The sequence below is a fragment of the Hipposideros armiger genome, unplaced genomic scaffold (genome assembly GCF_001890085.2).
Source record: "Hipposideros armiger isolate ML-2016 unplaced genomic scaffold, ASM189008v1 scaffold_910, whole genome shotgun sequence".
Lineage (NCBI taxonomy): Eukaryota > Metazoa > Chordata > Mammalia > Chiroptera > Hipposideridae > Hipposideros > Hipposideros armiger.
The window spans coordinates 279,279-303,547 of record NW_017732260.1 but is presented as its reverse complement, the minus strand read 5'-3'; the positions used below and the strand labels follow the sequence as shown (position 1 = coordinate 303,547).

The 24,269-nt window shown below is 40.2% G+C and overlaps 1 protein-coding gene across 4 annotated transcripts in view; it reads right to left on the bottom strand.

The window, feature by feature from the left end:
• ZNF609 (zinc finger protein 609) overlaps nt 1-24,269 on the bottom strand; it is a 221,053-nt gene that overhangs the window by 90,643 nt on the left and 106,141 nt on the right. For all 4 annotated transcript variants that reach the window (XM_019630420.1, XM_019630421.1, XM_019630422.1 and 1 more), the window contains exon 3: nt 6,695-6,920. In XM_019630420.1, coding sequence (XP_019485965.1) covers nt 6,695-6,920 — 226 coding nt within the window. The remainder of the gene's footprint in view (nt 1-6,694; nt 6,921-24,269) is intronic.

Genomic DNA, 24,269 nt, shown 5'->3' with positions numbered 1-24,269 from the left:
ACCAGGGCCCTGCTGCTCAGAGCTGGTGTCCCAAGCCAACTCCTAACCAACGTGCCACTTGGCTGGCCCTCTGATGGGATTTTCAACGTTATTAGATATAATATATAAGACTAGGTGTATGCAAAACTTTTTCAGTAAAAGACCAGATACTAAGTAGTTTTGCCTTTGCAGGTTATAGGTCTCTGTTGCAATACTCTACTCCGCCACTTTAGTGCAAAAAGTGGCTAAAAAATGCGTGATGTGAGAATTCCAATAGAACTTTACATATAGACATTGAAATCTGGATTTCATATAATTTTCACGCCACAAATTTGTTTTGAATTTTTTCCCAACCATTTTCAACCATTAAAAAACACTGCCTACTTTTGTAAAACCTATAGGCCATACAAAAACATGCAATGGACTTAAGACAATTACAACATAAAGAAGGGAAAGTAAAGGAATTTATATGGTGGTAAGATTTCTCTACATTCTACTTGAGGTGGTAAAAAATACTAATTTTAAGTAGACTGTGAAAAGTTAAATATATGTGTTACAATCTAGAGGTATAATTTTGGGGGTGGTTCATACAAGGGAGATAGCTGAAGCCATGCATTTACTAGAAGAAGGCTGCTGAGATAACAACTTTTGGGAGTTATGATGTATGATGGCTATGCAGAGCATGAGCCTCTATTTTGTGTGGGGAAGCAATGTATCCAGCTAAAAAGTTATACATTTCCTCGTCTTCCTTGCATAAGGGGTAGTCAATGAGATGTAGGCAGAAGTCTTAGGGTGTAGCTTCTGGGAAAGCTTGTCAGAGGGAAACACGAGGTGGGGGGCAGATACTGTTTTACTCTTCTCCAGCCTGAAAAGTGAATGTGATGGCTAGCACTACAATAGCAAATTTGCAACAAACAATTAACTTTAAGGAGCCTGGAACACTGATTACACTGTGGAGCCATCATACCAGCCCTAGACTGCCTACTGTCAGAATTCTCTTACATTAAATCATTATTACTTCATCTTCTGTACCCAGCAGCCAAATCCCATTCTTAACTTAGTATTTCCTCAACTTTCCCCACTATGGCACACATAGTAATGAAAAATACATTGTGGATAAGGCTGCTTGTCTGGGGGAAAGGAGTGGGGCACCAGCTGCCATAGGCCCCATCTAGAGGCCAACAGGACAGAATGACCATATTTCAGAATGGAATTTCAAGAAATGAGGAACTTTAGGTAAGTGTAGTATGACAAAGGTAAGAGAGAAGAGTTTCAAGAATAAAGAAATAGTAGCGCTTCTAAAAGTCTAGGAAGGACTGAGAAAAGATCTTTGGAAGATAGATGATCATTGGTATGAGAAATGTTTCAGTCAAATAGTAGCAGAAGAAATCTGATGGCGAGATGCTCTATGATACTGAACAGGTAAAAAGAGACTGGGAACAACAATAGCAAGTAGTGAAGAAAAGGAGAGAGGTCAATAGTTCAATGGGGTAGCAGGAAAATATTTTTCATTGTAAGGAAGTGTTGCAGATTAAATAGAAGGGAAAGAATGAAGATGAAGGAAGAATAGATAAAATTCATGGTATAAAGTTTCAAAGAATCTTAAGAGGAGAAAAAATAAAAAATAGGATAAGACAAATACATTTCAAGAAAGGAGGGAAGCTGGGGTATTTAGCTGTGTATCTTTGATCTTATTTTAAGAGCATGAAGAGAATGAACTGGGCTAATGAATCTTGAGAATGAAATGTGGCTGTGGAATGGGAAATGTGAATATAATACGGAGATGAAGGATTGCTAAGCAATACTGTGAGTTCAGCTTGTGTCAGCTAGCATATACAGTAAAACCTTGGACTGCGAGTAACCTGGTTTGTGTTCCACAAGACGAGCGAACATTTCTAATTTATTTTAACTTGGTAAACGAGCGATGTCTTGCAATATGAGTAGTTTGTTTCTGGAATGAATTATGCTCGCAACCCAAGGTATTACTGTACTTGCATCAAAAACAGCTAGATTCTGGGCCAGCTGAGTGGCTCAGTTGGTTAAGAGCTCGCTCAAGAGTGCAAGCTCTGTGCAACAGCAGTTCAATGCCTGACCCGAGCTGAGCTGCTGCTGAGCTGCCAACAGGTGGCAGGATGGCTCAGCTAAAACAAACAAACAAACAAACCCAGCTAGATACTTTGAATTCTTCCACTTGTCAGTCAGATCAGGAAGTGAAAAATGGGAGGTAAAGATTTCCGGAATTTGATCAGGTGGCAACCAGGTACAGGCCCTGTCCTCATGGAGGTCACAGTCCAGCATGATGTAAAGATATTAAGTAAATCATACAAGTGGGTAATATTTACAAAATCAGACCAGTTCTCTGCAGCAAAAAAAATTGGTTCCATGAGAAGAAACAATAAAGAAACTGGGTGGGTACAGAGGTCATGGGGGGCTTCCTGGAGGAGCTATAGCTCGAGATCTCAAGTTCAAGTAGAAATGGACTCTCTGGGCCTTGGTTTCTCCAATTCTAAAAGCACAGGGAATAAAATCTCTTTCCTGCCACTGCCCCACAGAGCTGCCTATGAGCTTAAAAGAAGGAACAGATGGAAGCACTAGGTGGCAGGAAAAAGCACTACATGGAAATAGCTGGCGGCTTTTTATTTTTTAATTTGTTATGGGTCAGGCATGCAAGATGTGAGTTGGGAGGGGCTGGAACAGGGCAATTAAAAAATTTAAAAACAAAAAATCCCAAATTTGAGAATGGCAAAGTGAATAGGTTCACTCTTCAGACGAAACAAATCTATGTAACAAGTGTATAATGAAATTTCATCCTTGGTATTAATAGCTTTCAGTTTCCATTCTCATGATTGGTATATGAAAACTGTTCATTTTCAAGATGCCATAGTCAACTAGTACTGAAGCCACAGTTCTTATAACTTAAAAGCTGGATAGGTCCTTATTGGTCACCTAGTTTTAAGAGATGAGAAAACTAAGGTCATAATGATAGTGGCAGAGGTATACAGGTCTACTGATTTTCACTTCAGTGCTCTTTCCACTATACCACAAATTCTTCTAGAAAGTACAGTGCCAAAGTAAAACACATCACTGTGTGTATGGCCTTCCACTTTGTGCTACGGTCTTAAAAGGAGAATCTATAGCATCTCCTAGAATTCTTATCTAAAGTCAGCCTTGTCTTCCTTTAAAACACAATAGAAGCTAATAAGCAATTTGCCTCAGCAAACAAATGTATGGTTTGCCTTAAGGATTTTTATACATTGTTTCCATGACCCTGGGTTAAGGTAAGCCTTGTGAACCAGAAACGGATTCAGAACCTGTTATATTTTGATTTGAAGTAAGGTGAGACAAAGTGAAATCAGACCTCTGCATAAGTGTGAAGAATAATACATATCAATAAGCCAGGGAAATCATTCCAGGTTACGCTTGGGTATTCTTTATAGTCCTAAGGTTGAGCCTAGTTAAGGAGGACCGTTGCAGTGCTGGCTGAATTATGGGCTGCCTAAAAAGAGATGGGATCTGCAGGAATTTCAAAATGCCTCCAAGGCAAGGTTTACAGTAAGAGGGAGGGAAAAAAGAAGCAACACTGCAGTACAGGTAAGCAAAGAAATCAGGATGACTTGAGGCCATGATCTTTACACCTGTTCTCAAAAGGTAGCTCAGTTCTACAGGAATCTCAGGGTCCTCTGTTCCCCTCAGAGGCCAAGCAATCACAGCTTCTCTCTAAGCTGTGTAAGCGTTTTATCAATTGAAAATAGTAGTTTGCTGGGCAAAGAGATAGACAGAAGTACAAAGAGTCAGGTAGCAAACAAAAGCCTAGAAGGCTGAAAGAATTTTTTTTTAAAGTATCTGTATATAGTTCTTATTATTAACTTGAGGACTGACTCAGTACACTAGATCTTATAGATCTGCAAAAAATGATCTTCGCAGGAAATCTCTGTTACCTGAAGATGAAAAGGAATGTGAACCAATTCAGACTTTGCCAACTGACAGTTCAGGTGAAGGCCCTCTGGGATGGCCAGAAAGCAGAGTAGAGTATACACAAAATTGCAGAACAGTTCTTTCCCTTGGGACGCAAAAAAAAAAAAAAAAAAGAAAAAGAAAAAGAAAAAAGGAAGACAGATACTAAATCCTGAAACACAATATGTTAAGTGGGATAAAACATGGTATTAAACATAGGAGAACTAAAAATCTTACAAATTTAATTAAATAAATGAGAATGATCTCAAAGCTGATGAAAGTAGTTATTTATTCTAAGTTTCAGAGAAGGTATAGAATTTTGGAAAGTATTTGACATGGCTTCTAAGTTCAAACAATGTTATAGTATCTATTAGATATAAATTAACATAGATACAGAAATGACAATGACATAAGCATTCATTCATTCAAACAAATATTTTTGAGGGCCTACTACAGGTGTGAGGTGTTAGGTATATAATGGTGAGCAAAACAGAGTTCCTGAGCTGACAGAACTTCTAAAACAGTGGAAGAGATATACATTAATAGAAAAATACAATTACAGATGGCTCCCGATTAATAATGATCTGACTTGATTTTCAACTTTACGACAGCGTGAAAGCCATATGCATTCTGTAGAAATTGTATTTTGAATTTTGATCTTTTCATGGGCTAGTGCTATGCTGTACCATACTCTCTTGTGATACTGGGCAGCAGCAGTGAGATGATTTTGCCCAACTGCAGGCTACTGTAAGTGTTCTGAGCATGTTTAAGGTAGGCTAGGCTAAGCTATTATGTTCTATAGGGTAGGTATAATAAATGCATTTTCCACTTACTGTATTTTCAACTCACGATGGGTTTATCGGGACATAACCCCATTGTAAGTCAAGGAGCATCTGTATATACAAAATTGCAAATTGTAATGAGTGGTGTGAAATAGTACAGGTTGCTTTAAAAGTATATGATACAGGAACTTGGTAATAGGTTGCCAGTGACAACCAGAGAACCCTTCAGAGCAAATAATTTATATATATGTGTGTGTGTGTGTGTGTATATATATATATATATATAAAATTGTGCTAACATCCCCCTGGCAGGGAAAGAGAGCAGGGATCCTCAGATAAAAAGGTATCCACTGTTTTCAGGAGAGTAAAAGGTTAGCCTCACTCTCTTGCAGTTTTTATCAGGTTCATATACATGAAAAGCATTTCACCCTTGGAGAAAATTCACCAGCATACAGATCGGTAGAATAAATAGGTAGGAAATTGATGTCTTCTATCTTCAATATATTGAGGCAACAGACCCTGAAGGTTGCTTGGTGGCTCAGAGCTGTGGTCTGGATATGTCTGTCATTCCAACAGACACTGTGGCTGTTCAGATGTTTGGCCATAGGCAAATGACATTTTAAAAATCAGAGATAGCCACTTTTTGATTTCCAGATTGCATATTGTATACACATATCCAGAATCAACCTCTAGGGTCAAGCCCTCTCCACTGTCTCTGCATCAGTTTCCAACACAATAGGATTTTTATTTTTTTGCATTACCGTCTCAGGCATACAATAAAACCTCTTCAGCAATATTATTCTAAAAGCTGAAGCTTTACTATATAACTAATGATTAGAGAGCCAAGAACACAGAATTCTTAAGCTGTATCACATCACTGCCAACTGCATGGTAGACTTTAAATAAATACTGAATCACAACAAGATATTCAGAGAAACAGGCTTTTAACAGAATGACCAGAATGAAACGCCTGAATTTCCACGGGCATACTGACAAGATAGCTTATGATAATCAGAGATAATGAGCTGTGCTCCTCTGGGCCTCTAAACTCCTCAGAGTGGGGATGCTTTGAAAGCCTGGTTATTGATGCAGAGACCTGATGGGACTCTGAGGCCCAGCCTCTCTAACCACACACGCTTGACAAGAACTTGGATTTTTCACAAAAAGAATGTATTTGCTGAAATCAAATTGCCACAGATGGTACCAAGGGATCTGAAATACCCGTTAAGTCCCTTTGCACTCCTATGTTTTCAGGTGTATGAACTTCTAAAACAGAAGCAATTCTGTTCTCAGGGGCAAATGGAACATGTAAGGAGCCGGGATGGTAGCCTTGGGCAGCAGCACACTACAGCGAGCCAATTGCTTAGTGGGTGCCTGAAAACAAGACCATGTAAACACTTCCTTGTTGCCCAGGCCTATAAAACCTGTGCTAAGTGACAGATGCATGAAGTGGCGTGGGTGGCTGGGCAATGAGGCAGCTAGTGGGAAGGAGCTGGCTGCTGCTTCAGGTATTCAAAAAGGCAAGAGTTACACATTCAATGAGCCAACACTAAGTCAATTTAAATGGTTTCCATTTCCTTGACTCCCACAGCTGCCCTTTTATTACTTTTCTCTTCAAGTCCAAAAGTTTATTTATATTTGAATTCTCCCATATAAAATGATAGAGATGGGTGGGTATGGGAAGTATAGACACAGTCTGAATTACCTGTCCAGCACCTATCAAATGACTGTTTAAGTACTAGGGCCAACACCTGAATAGTTACGAAGGGGAGATAATTCATTAAAAAACAAACAAACTGGCAATCTTTAGAAGCTGGGCAATTTCACTGAGAAGTTCGCTGTAATCCTCTGGGTAGGAATCACCAGCAGACTATGGCCACTTGAGAATCTTAATAAATATTTGGTATTATTTAAAATAATAAGCCCCTGCTGGCAGGAGCAGGGTGAGAAGGGGTGGGAAAACCACACATAACACTTACCGTCTTCTGTTTCTTGCCACACGATGCCCTCGAGGTTGACGCTTGTCCCAGGTTCACAGGGGCCCAGGCACTCGGGCTCGGTGGCTAGAGCCACATCACATGTGTTGACTCCGACTGATCGGGTACGAACCATGATCTGCTCACAAGGGGATGAGATGTCATTACTGACCACTGGCACCAAAAGGTGCAGTGGCAGCACTGCTGGCGTGGAGACAGGGGACTCCATCTGTGGGGGAAGAGAAAGCAGTCGCTGAGTTAGAGAGAACGTTTAGAGGAAATACCATCTCTGTATGCCATCTAGTTCTGCGTCCTTTCCTGTCAGAGTGTGGAGGGCTCTAAATATAAGACTGATTCTTCCTTTCAAGTTCTAGTTCATGATACCACTACAAACCTAGCGTTTAGATGGGTGCACCCTACCTTAGCCTAGGAGAAGCTCTATTTCTTATTAACAATTTTCCTCATAAACTCTGCTTGGCTACGAGTATAAAAAAAAAATCTTGCTTCATTTAAAAATCGCTAGTGAAAGAGAATCAGGGCCAGATTTCAACAATAACAGGGCACACAGAGAAAGGAAAGGACCAGCTTCTGAGCCATGTTCTACTGCTGCCATCATGCATCCTGACAGTCTATCATTCAACAAGTAATATATTAGCCAGGTATAAAATCCAAGAATACGGGAGGGGATAAAGGGGGTAGAAATATCCAGATCCTAGGAATGCCACTTCAAGAAGCCTGGAGCTTTCATTCATCTCCATCTAGGAAGGAAATCTACTTAAAAGTTATACAGGAGACCAGGAAGCAACCTGATTGGGGTTTTTGTTATAACAGCAATTGGTTAATGAGAATGGCATTTTGGAGTGTGAATCTAACATCAAATTTATCTGTAAGAAACAGGAGGTGCTGTTACTATCCAGAAATCAATCCACAGCAGTCTACAGATGAAGTTGATTACGCACACAGAGACAGAAATAGTTGAACACAAGGACCATCAATCTACCTCCAAATCTAGAACCTCTCACAAGAATGCAGTTACTTAGATTCCAAGAAGAATGCAACACATCCAGTGTTTTGTTTTGTTTTTAAAGATTTTATTGGGGGGCCGGCTGAGTGGCTCAGTTGGTTAAGAGCTCGCTCAAGAGTTTGAGCTCTGAGCAACAATGGTTTGTTTCCCGGTCCGAGCTGAGCAGCCGCTCAACTGCCAACAGGTGGCAGGATGGCTCAGCTTAAAAAACAAAAAAGATTTTATTGGGGAATTGGTGGAGGGGAACAGTATTGGGGAAAGGGACCAGCCAAGTTGTTGTTCTTCAATCTTTGTTGTGCAGGGCGCTAGTCGCCATCTGGCTTTCCGTCGGCAGCTCGTGGCCTCTAAGCTCAAGGTGCTGTGTTCAGTCTTAGTTGCGGGTGGGCATAGCCACCATTCCATGCGGGAGTCGAGCCAGCAGCCTTATTGTTAAGAGCGCGCGCTCTATCTACTGAGCCATTCAGGCAGCAGCTCAGCTCAAGGTGCCGAGTTCAGTCTTAGTTGCAGGGGGGCATAGCCCACCATAGAACAGGCAATCTTGTTGTTACACCAGCTGAGCCATCCTTACACCCGTTGGCAGCTCAGCGGCAGCTCAGCTCGGGCGCAGCGTCACTGGCCCATGTGGGAATCGAACTGGTGGCCCTGTTGCTCAGAGCCTTCGCTCGTAAGCCAACTCTTAACCAACTGAGCCACTCGGCTAGCCCCCACATCTAGTGTTAAATGAAAAGTTGTAATAGAGGGTAACAATCCCTTAACTCTTTAAATCCCAGCATTTATCAGGTTGACAGAGTGCCAACTGAGTCTATAAGTGCCCAAATCCTAACTGAACATAGTGTCTTGCGTATGCAAAGCCACTCAACACACACTGACTGATCTTCCCTGAAGATTAAGTATGATACCAATCAGCAGACCTAGAAAATGATAGTCAAGGATTGGGGCCCTCTTCCCTTTGTTAATTTTTAGTCCAGGTTGAATGTATTCTTTCAACAGATCTACATTTCGAGAGAGCCACACATTGGACCCATAATCCAAGCTGCTGGACAGCTTTGCAACAGAACTCTGGTTCTGGGATAGTTTACTGCACAATCACTGCTCTACCCATAATCCACCTTCCTCCTCTTAACACATGTGTACGTGTGTGTGCGCGCACGCACACACACACACACACACACACACACACACACACACACACACACACACACACACACACACACACCCTTCCTGGCCTCCAATACTACTCTAGAAGCTGCAATCTGGGTATTGCATCCATTCTCTGCAGTAAGCTTTGACTTTCTGGCTTAGAAGTCACTGCTATTTGTGGATCATCACTGTCAAGAGTCCACAGAATGCTAAATACTTATTCTGATTAATGCCGGTCCCTGAAAAGCTGCCAAAACATCATTCTTATCAGCTTGTTGTCACACACATCCACCTTGTACTTCCCTAACTCCGCCTTTTTTGTAAAATGAAATGAAAGTGGAAGCCTGTGTAATGAATCTTCTGCATGATAGTAAATGCCAAAAGGCATTTTTGCTCTCTTTTGCACTCTTAAAAATCAGGCATTTATAACTTAATTTGGCATCCTTCTTGGGATGTGGTAGATCCTTGAAAGGCCCTTTAAACGTTTCCATGCACAGGCCTGAAAGTAGCAAGAACACAGAAAAAGTAATCTACTACTCCTAGCAGTGCTAGAATCTGGCTCTAATCATTAAGTCCTTTCAAGAATGCTACAAGAAGGTAGCTCATAACTTTTTTGGAAAGAAAGTTTTCTGGAGAGTTTACCCTTGAGAGTTACTAGAAAGGGGAAATCAGAGACAGGGTATACAGATCATCTTCACTCTTGGCCTTCCCGTTGTTTCTCTGTTCTTTTTCTTAGGCAAGAACCAAGACAAAAGCAATTTCGCAGTCAGCATGAGCATTTCCTTTGCTTAGAGTTCGTTCCCTTTTCTATACCTTTCTTCTACTAGCAAGGAAAATTCCTGCAAGGTCCTCTATCTATACAGAGACTGGCCTAAACCTTCTAGGTCACTCCTGTGAACTTCCTGATTGCTGTGCTCGGAGTGAACTTGTCCTGTTGCCAATCTGTTCCACTGCGGAGGCAGCAATCGCAAGCACAGAGGGAGGTAAGTCACCTACCAACTATACTCTCGGCCATCAAGGACGGCTCTTTTCTGGAAGTGGTTTCATTTCCTGCTAGGTTATTCAGTGCTGCTGGAGTCAGAAGATAAGCTACTAATAACAGTCTAGGTAAAGCCAAGCCCCAGTTCAGTACCAGCAGATCCAGAAAACAACATCTAAGATACAAGTAGGAAACACCACTGTTGCAATCAAGGACTTTGCCAAATTAAACCCTGCTATATGACATCTGAAGAAAGAAACTTAGCTGAACTGATCACTAAGAATAACAGATACACAAGATACACTAATACACAAAAGGAGGTGATTTTTTTTTTTAAGATTTTTTTATTGGGGAGTTGGGGGATGGGAACAGCGCTGGGGAATTGGGGAAGGGGAACAGACAAGTTGCTGTCCTTTTGTTCTTCAGTCTAGTTGTGGAGGACGTTGCTTCACTGGCCCAAGTTGGCACCATCATTGTGCTCTTCCCGGGCGAGGCAGAGCAGTCGCCGGCTTCTGGACGGCCGCTCACTGCGGCGGCTGGCCGCTCACGCTGGCTGCTGGCTACACACGGTAGCCCATGGCAACCTACTGCAGCAGGGGTTGCAGCCTACACTGTTGCCAGCGACTGATGGCAGCCCAGCTCCAGGTTGAGCTGTTGTTCAGCATCTTAGCTGTGGAGGGCCGTGCCACTGGCCCTCATATGTGGGATCCGAACCGGGGCCCTCTGGCGTCCCAAGCCAGCTCTTAACCAACGTGCCACTCAGCCAGCCCAAGAGGAGGTGATTTTAACATGTGCATGCATCAAACTACCTTACTGATCAGAGTTACTTAGTAGAGTTCAGGATCTCTGTGTGAGGGTGGCTTTATTTAATAATTTAGTTAATTAAAAGAGGTTTTTGGAGATGCGGAGAAGGGAAGAAATCCACCTCTGGGTGTGGAACTATTCAGTTTCCTTCCACTTTGCACAAATCTAAGGAGAAATCACAGAGCAGCACAATAATGTTTAATTACAGCTCCAGCTCTGCTAATGACCGTTTGGTCACATCTATAATCTACACTAAGCCAGAGTGCATAATAAGCAGCTCTGTGATACTCATCTAATAACCTAGGTGGCTTTATGGGATTTCATATTCTACTACTCACTGGAACAAACATAGCTTCACTTATCACTCTCCAGGAGAGAATGAAAATCAGGGAAGGATTCATTTTGCCATCTTTCCCATATACCTAGGATAGAGGAGCAGGAATTGTCAGGAGATTAGTGCCAGCAGGGAAAATAAGGAACAAGAATATAAAAAGTTAAGGTAATTAAATACCGTAACAACCAGGACAACAATAAAAGCTGGGCAAATTCTCATTCTCTGAAGTGCTAAGAAGTGCCACCTTGGATCCTGGGGCTCACTGAATGGGGAGGTAAACAACAAAACAAAATAAAACAAAAACCTTAAAAGAGACTTACAGAGAATTTAAAGATGGAAATCTCTTAAGCTTCCCAACAATTTATGTCCTTTATCTTTTAATGATACTTCTTTTCAATTCATCTTTAGATATTAGTTTTAATAGCACCTATTAGGGGTCTGAGTGCTGATAGGCAGGTGACACAGAAATGAGAACTGGAGAGAATAAAGAAAGGCCAAAGCCATTAAACTCCCCACAAGAAGTAATTATACACTGACTTTGGCTGCCTCCCACATGAGAGGCACTGATGGAGGAAAAATCTCAAGGTTGCAACAGAATTTTCGGGGTTGAAAATGCAGTGAAGAAACATTTGATTCACACTCTCCCTTCTCTTCACAAATAAGAGTCTAATATCTTAGGTAGAAAGGAAGCTGGTTCCACTGATAACTGCAGTAGCTCTGAGAAATTCCATTTTATCCAAGAATGAAAGATAACTGGGGATAATGGTTAGATGAACGTTCAGATTTATTCAGAATTATCAGATAAGATTATGTAGAAAATAGAATGTCAAATATATTAAGCACTATATTAATAAGATGTTCTCTTTCTTTAATAATTGCCAAGGCCCTTCAAGATTTTACAGTGACTCAGCATTGGCAGTACTAACAGTAACAGAGGTTCCTGATTCATGGACAAACATGTAAGTACGTCCCCTGCCGACATGTTATATAAAACTTGATTTATTCACAAAGTTTTTATTGTGGGTTATTAAAAAGATCAAGTTTTTTAAAAAAAATCACATTTATTTATTTGTATTACTTGTCTCTCAAATTAAAATACAGAGGAAAATATCTTTGGTTATTTGAATTGCCTCTTGTTGACTGGGATTTTGAGACAAAATAAGTTTACTGTATTTTAAAAAAATAATTAAGGATTATTTTTGCTTATTCTGAAATACCAGTGATTCCTTGTGAGAAGCTGGCAGGTAGATATCATGGAATAACTACAGATGGAGGGAGAAATAGGAATTCCTCCTTTCCACAAAGCTCTTGTCAGAATACAACAGAATATTCCAAGAGTCAATCTTGAAACAACACAACATTTAACTATTAATGAAGGAGGAAATCAGCTCCTTTCAAACACTAAGTACTCTTTGACCCTGCCTTTCTTTTAAAAAAAAGGGGGGAGGAAGGGAGGGAGGGAGGAAGGGAGGGAGTGAGGAAGGGAAGGGAAGGGAAGGGAAGGGAAGGGAAAGAAGGAGGGAGCGGGGAGAGGGAGCAAGAGGGAGAGAAAAAGAAAAAAGAGACTTTTGGTTTGCTGAGCTTCCAGATTTCACTTAGGCTGCTCTGAAAAAGAATTTGATTGTAACTCTGGTTAATTTCCAAGACATCTTGTAACAGAAGGCAAGGAAGAAAAAGAGAAAAAGAAAGACATGGTTGCTGGCACCATAACAGATCTCAAACAGTTCTTAGAAGCTACATATTCTATTCACAGAAGGCTTACTTTAACACTCTGTTACCTAGTCAAGGTCAGCAGTGAAGGCTGTTCCAGTGTGTACTAGAAAATGTAAGTGCAGTGAATATATTATTTGAAGACTACAGACTAACCATATGGCGTTCTCCTGCAGTGATCTCTATACAGTCTCAGGCTCAGACCCCGAAGACCTCTTCTGTTAAAGAGGAGATAGTGGATCAAACGGTCCTAACATTCAAGTTTGTTTAAATTTCTAGTATGTGGGAATGGATTAATTATGCTGGAAATTGAACAAGGGAAAAAGAAATCTCACAAACAAATTCAATACACAACACCAATCACATGGTGGTGTCCATCACTATGGCAGAGGCTTTGCCAAATGAAGCATCTATTCTGCTCTTCTAAAGTCATCTCATTCTACAATCTTCTGCCTGCTTGAAATTCACAAATTTTCCTTCAGAAAAGCTATTACTTTTGCAGCTGATGAGTGATGATAGGGACCTAAGTACTATTAATACCTCTGAAACTATCCCCCCCCCCACAAAAGGTTGATAATCCCTCCCATTCCTGTAGTGTTCCCAAAAGAGCACTGGAATTAGCTTCCCAAGAACAAAGAATTTGAGAAAAATTCATTCTTTGCTTGCAACTACTTTCTCTCCTGAACACACTTCTTACCTCCTTTCACATACTCATTTCCTAAAAGTCAGAGCTGGAGCTTGTCATTTCTACTCCATTCTTTACCGCTTAGGATAAACAAACAAAAACAACAAAACCCACAAACCAAATAAGATGGACACAGAAAGCTAAAGCCTTTTTCTGATCTTTCAGAATCACAGACGTCAGAAGTCTCAATTTACTTATAACATGAATGGACCAAACTGTGCTAACGAACTTAATCATCCTTCATGTGGATGGTCCTATGAGAAAGCATAAGAATTCTAAATTGAGACATCACACACCACATCTTGCTCTCCAGCAGCTTGGGAAGGAGAAATGGGAATGACGCTCCCTGCTTTAACCAGCTGTTCTTCAACTTCTTGGTCTCAGGAAACCTTTACAATCTTAAAAATTGAGAACCGTACAGAGCTTTTATTTATGTAGGCTACAGCTACTGATATATACCATATTAGAAATTAAAAGAAAGATTTTAATATGTACTATTTAACTTATTTAAAACAACTAACAATTTTGAAGTGACAAAACTGGAGACAGAACAGATTAGCAGCGGCCAGGAATGAGGGCTGGTGGGAGGCAGAAGGGAGGCAGGTGTGGTTAGGAAAGGGCAACACAAGGGATCCTGGTAGTGATGGGACAGCTCTGTGTCTCAGCTGTGGTAAATGCTCAAACCTACACATGTGATGAAATTGCATAGAAGTATGGATGCTTGCATGCGCGCGCACACCCACGAGTACAAGTAAAATGGGGGAAATCGCAACAAGATAGGTGGATTGCATCAATGTCAATATCCCTATTGTGATGTTGTGCTATAGTTTTGCAAGGTGATACCACTGGGGAAAACTAGGTAAAGAGTCCATGATATCTCTCTGAATCATTACAACTACAATTATCTCAAAATAAAAAGATTAATAAAAAACTGAGAAGCCCAAAGAACTTTTATTTATGTGGAATATATCTAATGATATTCACCATACTAGAATTTAAAAAGAAAAATTTTAATGTGCATTAACGAGTTTAAATAATATTTATAAACCTATTATGTATTAACATATATAACATTTTAAATAAAAATAACGACAATTTTTCAAAAGAAAGGGAAAAAATGAAGAGTGGCACTGATTTATATTTTGCAAATTTCTTCAACGTCTAGTTTAATAGACGATAGCTAGATTCTCATATCTGCTTCTGCATTCAATCTGTTGGTTAAATGCTTTGGTTGAAGTATATAAAGAAAACTGGCCTCATACAGATTATATATAGAGACTTTTCAGATAATTGTGGATATTTTTATTCGATATGACACCAAAACCCAAGGGACAACTCCTAAAGGTTAGTGGCGATACGAAATCTGACAGTATCTGCAATGAACTTTTGGTACCTTCTTACATTTTAACCCATTGGTCTATCTTGCATTTTAAATGTTTCTTTTACCCATGCATGATTTTTTAACAGCATGCATTAGTCATTTGGAAAATATTAATTCACTGAGTTTTACAGCTCTTTCCAATATTGACACATTTCATTTCATTGATGTCAAAAAGTCATAGTCATTAATATTGTCTCTGGACTCATCAGAAAAGTCTGCAAGTATTGGTAAGCTGTAAAACTCATGGGAGGCAGAAGTAAATTTTCCAAAATTATGATGTTTGCTTGAAAGCTCAACTTTTATCATTAACAACAAATATTGTCAGTTGTTTTTCTTGGGAGTAATAGGCTCACTTCATTCACTTTCAAGAAAACATCTGCCAAATACCCAAGTCTGAATAATTTGTCAGTTGTTCTTTCAAGTAAAAAATGGCACTTCACGAAAAAACTGGCTAGTTCAACTCACAACTCAATTCCACAAGTGTTTTATGTGTATTCCCCATTTTGTCACATAAAATACAAAATGACATGTACTCGAAGGCCGAGATTTAATCAATTAAAAATTTTTACTGTTATATTTAAAGATGTTTTAAAACTGAAGCTAGGGCCGGCCAAGTGGCTCAGTTGGTTAAGAGTTGGCTTAAGAGCGCGAGCTCTGAGCAACAGGGCTGCCAGTTCGATTCCCACATGGGCCAGTGAGCTGCGCCCTAGCTGAGCTGTTGCTGAGCTGCCAACAGGTGGCAGGATGGTTCAGCTGGTGTAACAACAAGATTGCCTGTTCGATGGTGGGCTATGTCCACCTGCAACTAAGACTGAACTCGGCACCTTGAGCTGAGCTGCCACCCGGATGGCTCAGTGGATAGAGCGTGCACTCTTAACAATAAGGCTGCTGGGTTCAACTCCCGCATGGGCTGGTGGCTATGCCCACCCACAACTAAAACTGAAGACAGCACTTTGAGCTTAGAGGCCACGAGCTGCTGACTGGAAGCCAGATGTCGACTGGCGCCCTCCACAACGAAGACTGAAGAAAAACAACTTGGCTGGTCCCCATCCCCAATTCCCCAACACTGTTCCCCTTCCCTAATTCCCCAATAAAATCTCAGAAAAAAAAAAGTGAAGCTAGCTTTATAAAAATTTTTACATTTTACTAAAATGCACAGCAGCAAAGAATGGGATGGCTACTAGTACAATTTGGTGCCACTGATCTGATTCATGCCAAGATGCCAGCCATTTTACCCACCAGTGCGTTTGCACCATCAGTACAAAGTCAACAGAGTGAAAGGGAAAATGATGTCTTACTATTATTACAAAAATAGTTCTAACCTACCAATACCTCGAAAAGGTCTCGGAGAGACCTCGGGGTCTAAAGATTATACTTTGAGAATTAAATAAGTTTCAGCTTCTCCACAAGTATATACCCACCTGATTCCTAAACAAAACTGGGATTCGGGTAGCAAGGACTTGAGGGAGATTGTCTGTTCATTAGGCAAATACGAGTTTCTCGTTTGAGTGAAGGAAACAGAGACATAAAGGCAGGGAGAATTGTTAGCAAGAGTGGAGTAGGAAAGAACACTCCTAGAATGTCCATGCTAAGTATCTCATAAGTAAGGGATGTTTATGAGTCAGGGATTAATAAATTTCAGCAATTGAATAATGAGTATTTAAAATTTTTGGGAGAATGAAGAGCTCAGTTAATTGTTTAGAAAATGGACAAATGAATGACAGTCATTAACTAATGACAAAATTGACCCTTACTCTTGGCTGGGGGAGGGGCAAATCAGTCTCTCTAGTGTCTATTCGTTTTCAAATTGCCAAGGATAAGGCTTCTCTGAAATTATAACTTAGTAGTTCACAGAAACATGCCATTATCTAATATCTAAAAGGAATTTTAAAATGGGTCTTTAATTAGCCATTAAACGAGTCACTGTTTCCTACGGAAGTCTTCCTTGTCTTTGCTATGTAAGCTAAAGGTATAGAGATAAAACTATACCTTGGTCTGAAGGGTGATGTACAGTATGGATTTACTCCTGATTATGGACATCCTGGCACTGTAAAACCAAGGGGGAAATGGCCATTTGTTTAGATAGGCCTCACTGCCCAAGTGTCTCCTAGGTGATTTTGTGTTCTAGGAGGTCACAGAATATCCACTGATTTTGTTTAACTTCCACATAAGACTCATGGATTTGACAGAAAACTATGGGTTAATTCCAATGAGAGTTCATTCTATTTAAAGAAAGCACCTTAAGCAGCAAAGCTGATTTGGGTTGCTAGAAAGCATGTTTATACTATATCCTCTCATTTTGTACCATGTATATATTCCTAAAAGAATATGTACAGATAAAATCATAGCATGGAAGAACCTTAAAAATCATCTAACTAACCGCTCAAGGGTAAAATCTTGTCTATAATAGGTATTCATAAAACCTCTATTTGAACTCCATCCCCATCTAGCTATGTATGGGTGGAGAAAATAACCCTAACTTTACTGGGGTGATTTAAAAGATTAAATTCTTTAACATACATCAAGTGCCTAGCAGTGTGCCTATAGTATTCTGGCAATCTCAAATGATATCTGTGATCAACTATTCTAAGAGTCAAGTCATTCTCAGAAGCTCATATTGAATTTCATATCCATTAAAACTCCCTAGATCTTTTCTAATCAAACTTTAAAACGATTGTCTTCAATCCCTGACCTCCAGTTTTCTTTCCAGAAGCAACCAATGTAATGCAAATGTATTTCCTTATATGTACCTTCCCTTTATCCTTTTTACACAAATGATTGCACTACATACACTGTTCTGTACCTTATTTATTCATGTAACAAAAATGTAGGAAAGTGTTTTGAACTTTAGTGCTTATTTCAACCAGACAGACTGGTTGAAATCTCACCTCTATTACTTAATAGCTGGGTAATCACAGACACATTATGCAATCTTTCTGAGCCTCAGTTTCCTCTTCTGTAAAATAAAAACATCAAGGGCACCTATATTTCATACAGCCATTGTATAGCAATTAACTGCATGCAAAGTGTTAATGTACAGTGTCCAAGACACAAAAGTTCAATAAATGTTAGCTAATAATAATGAGTAATATCTTGTTAATTTTATTCCATCTTTTAGTCTTTTATGACATTGTCAATCTCTATTCAGACATTCAGTGCTTCAGCTATCCATCTGTAGTGGTTCATGATAGTCAATTTTGACTTTTCATCATGCTTTCCCTTCCTTCTTCTGGTAGAGGAATTTTTCTTTCCTGGGGAAAACCCATCCCCACAACCTCATTCTACTACAGGAGTGGCTCAACTCTACCCAAACTATATGGAACTGGTTCTCCACAGGCTACGGAGATTCCTTCTTCCTCTGGTCCCTTCCTCTGGAAATACTAATGAACTCTGGAGCTTTCAGTGGCCATTTCTCCTAACTCATGAAGAAGGCTTGTCTAAGAATGAAGACAATTTAGGGGAAAGTAGAATAGGGAGATGAGCAAAGACAGACTCCCAATGACTTATTTGAGCCTCTGCCTGAAACCAATAAACTCCATTCGTGTGAACCTACGAATTCCTTGTTTGATTAAACTAGCTTGAGCCAGGTTTCCATCACAACTGAACAAGTCCTGACCACTACATATTGTCCACATATTTATATGTATACTTTTTATTTAGTCACAAAAGTTATACTAAAAATGTTGAACAAGATTGGACCGAAGGCAGAGTCTTGTGATATACCACCTCCATCTTAGCTGACAAACGTCTAGTAATCAATACTCTTTAAATATAGCTCTTCAGCCAGCTATAAAGTCACCCAATTGTATTACCAGCCAGTCCACATTTCACTGACATGTCATCAAGAATAACATAAAGGCTTTTTCAAATACCTTGAAGAAATCGAGACATTGCAGTCTACCCACCCAACAACTCTACTGGGAAGAAAGTTTAGAGTGCTTTGCTGCAGAACTTAATTTGGTTTCTAATAACCATTCTTTTCATGCATCCTTTCTTCATTGATAAACATTAAATATTTACTATGGTCTAAGCACTTTACTATGACAAGTGATGAATCTTAATACGAATATAAACACAAGGTAATTAGCTACGCACATACAATTAAATGATCTCTTTTTGCTGTATATATAGAAACTTAAAGATATCAGCTGAAAAGCCTATACTTTGTTTAAAGCTAGTGTTTATTAAATAGCCTGTTCCTAGGTCTGGTGGGGCTAACAAATATGAACAAGTAATTAAAGCAATGTCATAAACGATGCCAAAGAGGTAAGCACTTGTGTCCACTTGTGTCCACCTCAGAGAGCGTCAGGTAACACTTTACCTGAGTCTTGAGGAATATGTTCAACAGAAAGATAAGGAAAATTAGGTTACTGTCATCAAATGCAATACCAAATGCATGGCCTGAGGGGGAATCACCTAGTCTGGCATGAAGTGGTGGGAGATTATGTGTCATGGTAAAGAAAGTCACTGGAGTTCTAAGCACGAAAGTGATATGATTCAATATGCTTTTAGAATTTTCACTTTGGCTCTGAAGGAGATTAATCAGAAGGCTAGAACACCAGTTAGAAGCCCACTATAACAGTTCAGGTAATATACAATGATGGCTTGAACCAAGGCAGTGGTAGTTGTAATGGAAAGAAAGGAATGGGTTAGAGGTGGGATCAATAGCACCTGGTGGTTGACTCAAAATGAAAAAGGTAAGAAAAATCTGAGCTGACTTCAAGTTTCTGGTGTCATTATCTTAGACAGGAGATACAAGAAAACAACAGCAACAATAACAAATTGTTGGTGGGACAGAATCAGAAAACAAGTTAAACTTTGGACATGCGTTTTAAGTAGGTAGCTAGAGATACAGAACTGGAAGTCAGGAGGAAGATCAGGGCAGTAAGTAATAGAAGTCATGAAACTGCATATCCAATTGTAAGAGTCACTATATTCTAGTTAGCAGATTTTTAATGCCTTCATTACCGAAATATGGTCCTTATTCGAATACAAATCCACTCACCAGCGTAATAAAATGGAGAATCACACAACTCTATAAGGCTCAGCAAAACAGATATCCTGTACTTACAGAATCACTACAAAGTTTATATCCTTGCTTGCAAAATTTCATGTTAGATTAGGAGAGAAACTGATAATCACAATAGAGATGAACAAAGGGCTGCAGGTATCCTACCCAGGTAGTGACTGACAGAAGGAATAGGGAAGACTTCATACTGGAGTGGACCTAACGTAAGTTAGGAGGCTACCAAGAGAAGCAGAGGAAAGTAACAGCTGCACAGGCATGAACAAACAATATATTCAAAGTACCGCAAGGTGGTTTGGTTGGAGGAGAGTGCAAGGAGAGTAAAATCTGGATCTAACTTTGCAGGTATTAAGAAACTACTGAGGAATTAAGGCAAAGGAGTGATGTTATCAGATTTAAAGTAAATCTGTTGTTATATTTAAATTAATAGAAGGAGGGGCGTAGACTAAGAGACTGAAAAGGAGGGCTCCTAGCTAGATGCTTGTTGTAACAAACCCAGTAAGTCAGAAGTAAGGGGATAACAGGAAGGACTCAGGAGACATTCAGGACATATAAGCAATTTGACTTCATGAGTATCAGACATGTAGATAATCAGTAAAGGAGACAGGTATGATAACAATATCTGTCTCAGATGGTTGGGAGGTGATTTCGTTCTGCAAATATTTACTGAACACCTAATACATGCCAGGCACTATTCTAGATACCAAGGATATGCTACGAACAACCCAGACCAAAATCCCAGTCTCTGGAGCTTAAATTCAAGTGGATGGTATTCCATTGCTGAAAAAAAAAGAGGATGAACAGGTTTTAATTTTGATTTGGAGAAAGATGAGAATTGATTAGTTTCTTTTTTTTTTTCCTACTTTGCTTAGCTGCTAGAACTCTAGGAAAAGAAGACTGGGAGTACAATATATTAGAAGTAGGTGGGTCTTCAGTGCACAATCTGAAGGGGTCTTCTGAGTATTTTTAAGGACTTCAGAATAATATATAATAAATACAAACGAAAACACAATATAATTTTCCACCTATCTGACTGGCAAAGATGAAAGAGTTGAACAATATCCAACTTGTTAAGAGTATAGAAGAAAACAGGCAGTCTTACACAGTATTAGTTGGTGGGAATATAAATTGGTAGAAACTCTGGGGAGGGCAATTTGGCAGTATGTGTCAAAATGTAAAATGCACATACATTTTTGCCCAAAAATTCAGTTTCTAGAATTTATATTAAGATAACAGGGTGAGTGCACAAAGATATATGATGTAGTTTTGATTCAGTACTGCTTTTAATAGCCAAACACAAACCCCAGAAACAATCTAAATGGTCATCATAGCATAGATCTCTATCTATCATTAAGGGCAGATATCCACAGCACATTTTTGAGTGAAGAAAAGGTTACAACACAGCATGTACTTACTTGATTAGCCCATTGTTAAACTGATCTCTATGTAAGTACATATGATTCTTATACAATATGTAGATTAGAAGTTGAGATCTGGAAGGATGCTCTTGTGGTTATCTTTGGGCGGTGAGAAGCTGAATGAGTTTTAATTTCTCTTTTATATTTTTCAGTATTTGATTTTTCATTATGTTGAAAATTATTCTAGTTTTTAAAAAAGCTATTTTTATTTTCAAAGAAAGGGGAAAGATGTTTACATATATGAAGGAGAAGGTTTATTATAAGAAAAGGGACCCACCTAGGTTGATGAGGAAATGAGCAGGTAGGTGAAGAGAGTAAGTGTGGGGCATATAAGTAGAAGGGGGGAGGGCAGAAGGGTAAGGACATTGAGTAGGTACATCTATCGCATGGGTAATGGGAAATAGGATTGGCCCCAGATAGCTGGGTGGGTCCCAAGGTCCCTAAGGACAAGGGCAGAACTACACGAACATTTCTACGACCTTCATGTAGCAGGCATTCATCACCTAGGGACTGCCTGTATTCATCTGATTCTCATTGTTGAGAACTATGTGGCATCTTCCACGCATGTGCAAATACGCAAAATCTTTGTTGAGAAATAAACAACAATCCCAAACCCCTCTGCCTGTGGCAGGCAGAAATCCTACCTGGAACAGGGCCAAAAAAAAAAAAAAAAAAGCCATGTCTCTAGCACTTCTGAGAAAACTGCCGCTGCTGCTTAACAAATTAAAATGCAAAGCAGCTCACTCCAGTGTCACTGGGACCTGTCAGAAAGGGATTATGGTTCCCACCCCAAGGATGCAGGTCATCGAAACAATACCCATCTTCTGGTGCTGAGAAGGAGGGAGGAGGAGAAAGATTAGGCCAGTTTCCAAATAGCAGTCCCGCCTGCTTGTTACCGTGGTAACCTCCCTTCTCTGAGCTGCTCTCATTTGTCTCTCTCTGCCTGACCTTCATGTTGCTCTGACAGTAACTGAGGAGGAAAAAGTGCCTGCCTGCCAGCTAAGCACTCAAGTGGAGGGCACTGAGCAAGAAAAAAGGGCACTCAAAGTCCCTCTCATTCTAGACTCTAAATGGTGACCTTAGAGCGATTCTAGTCCTGAAAGAGATTTCTGGTGACCTTTGTCATCCCATCCTTCCTCTCCTGCTCTCAGGGCCACCTCGCTTCTCTGATATACCCTTTTAGTGTGAGGAATCTGAGTCAGAGTCAAGTGGGTAGGTGAGAAGTCACAGAGAAGAGAAAAAACAAGGCATGACGAGCTGAAGAACAGAGGTAATAAAGTATTAACTCAAAAATGCCCGAGACAATTCTCAGTACCGTGGTTAAGTACAGCTTTTAGTTACCTCTCTCTTCAGGATTCGTGCCATTTGTTTAGTCAGTGGAGGTGTGAGGGCAAGTAAGGTACCTGGGACAGGATAGGAGAAGGGTCCAAATTCTTAGTGCTTTTGTTTCTTTTCAAATCCTGGATAAATAAAATTTCAATCATTTCACAAACAATTAATGAGTACCCTTGGTGTAGGTCCTGTGCTAGACACTGGGTATGGAGTGGTAAATAAATATAAATTAGAAGCCTATTAAGTAACAAACAGGGCAAGTGATCAGAGAATAATGTGAGAGCTACCTAGGGTAGTCAGGGATGGCATCTCTGAAGAGGTTGGATTTCAGCTGAGGCCTGCAAGATGAGAAGACAGGAGAACCTAGGGATAAGCAATGCAGGTAGAGGGAAAAGCGTATGCAAACCCCTACGGCAGGAAGGAGCGTGGCATATATTTGAGGTCCTTATTTCATTTCATATTACTGGACACACCCATGGAAAAATGTTTGAGTCTGCTGATTCTAGAAGCTTAGGAGGGCCAGGAAGTGGGTAACATGAGAACAGCTGGCCAAATATCACCCACTAAATTCACAGATGACTGAGTTATTGAGATATCAATTATGAAATGCTGTGGACAGAATTCTTATCCAATAGCTTAGAAAAATAAGAGCTACAATGCTGGGGTCAATTTTCTGCCAATGGCAGTCACCGTAGTTCCAAAAGACACATTGTGAACAGTAGGGCTGATTTACATTAGTTTATCTTAAATGGCATCCGGAAACCCATCACAGACTTTACCTCAAACCTACTTAAACTGATTTATGTTGAAGTAATGAGCTTGTAAAGGAGATACAAAGGCCAGGTTTCAGTCTCCATTTTCTACCACTTAGCTGTACAACCTTAGGTAAGTCTCTTCACCTCTCCAAATTCAATCTTGTTATGAAATGAAGTGGTTGGACTTTATGATCTCTAAGGAATTGCATTAGGGGTTTTCCAGTTACAAGTGACAGAAAACCACAGCCAAACTGGCTTCAACAAAAAGGGAATTTACGGGCTGGCCAAGTGGCACGTTGGTTAAGAGCTGGCTTGGGACACCAGAGGACTCCAGTTCAGATCCCACGTATGAGGGCCAGTGACACTGCCCTCCACAGCTAAGATGCTGAACAACAGCTCAACCTGGGGCTGGGTTGCCATGAGTTGCCAGCCATGGCGTAGGCTGCAGCCCCCTGCTGCAGTGGGTTGCCATGGGCTACCGTGTGTAGCCAGCAGCCAGCGTGAACGTCCCTCAAGTCGCCGTGAGTGGCTGTCCAGAAGCCGGCGACTGATCTGCCTCGCCCGGGAAGAGCGCAATGATGGTGCCAACTTGGGCCAGTGAAGCAACGTCCTCCACAACTAGACTGAAGAACAAAACGACAGCAACTTGTCTGTTCCCCTTCCCCCAATTCCCCAGCGCTGTTCCCATCCCCCAATTCCCCAATTAAAAAAAAAAAGCACAATTTAAAATGTTTGCATAGTAGTCCTTTAGACAAATAAACCATAATTTATTTGATCAATGCCCTACAAGTGGATATTTAGGTTGTCCCAATTTTCACTTGTATAAACAAAGCTGAGAGAAATTTCCTAATGGCTGAATCTCTCGCATGTTTCACTATTTCCACAGGCTAACCTCCTACGTATGAGATTAGTGAGTAAAAGGGTATGTATATTTTAAAGCTTTTCGATATATGCTACTTCATCAATTCTCAGGTTTTCTAGAGTTAACTC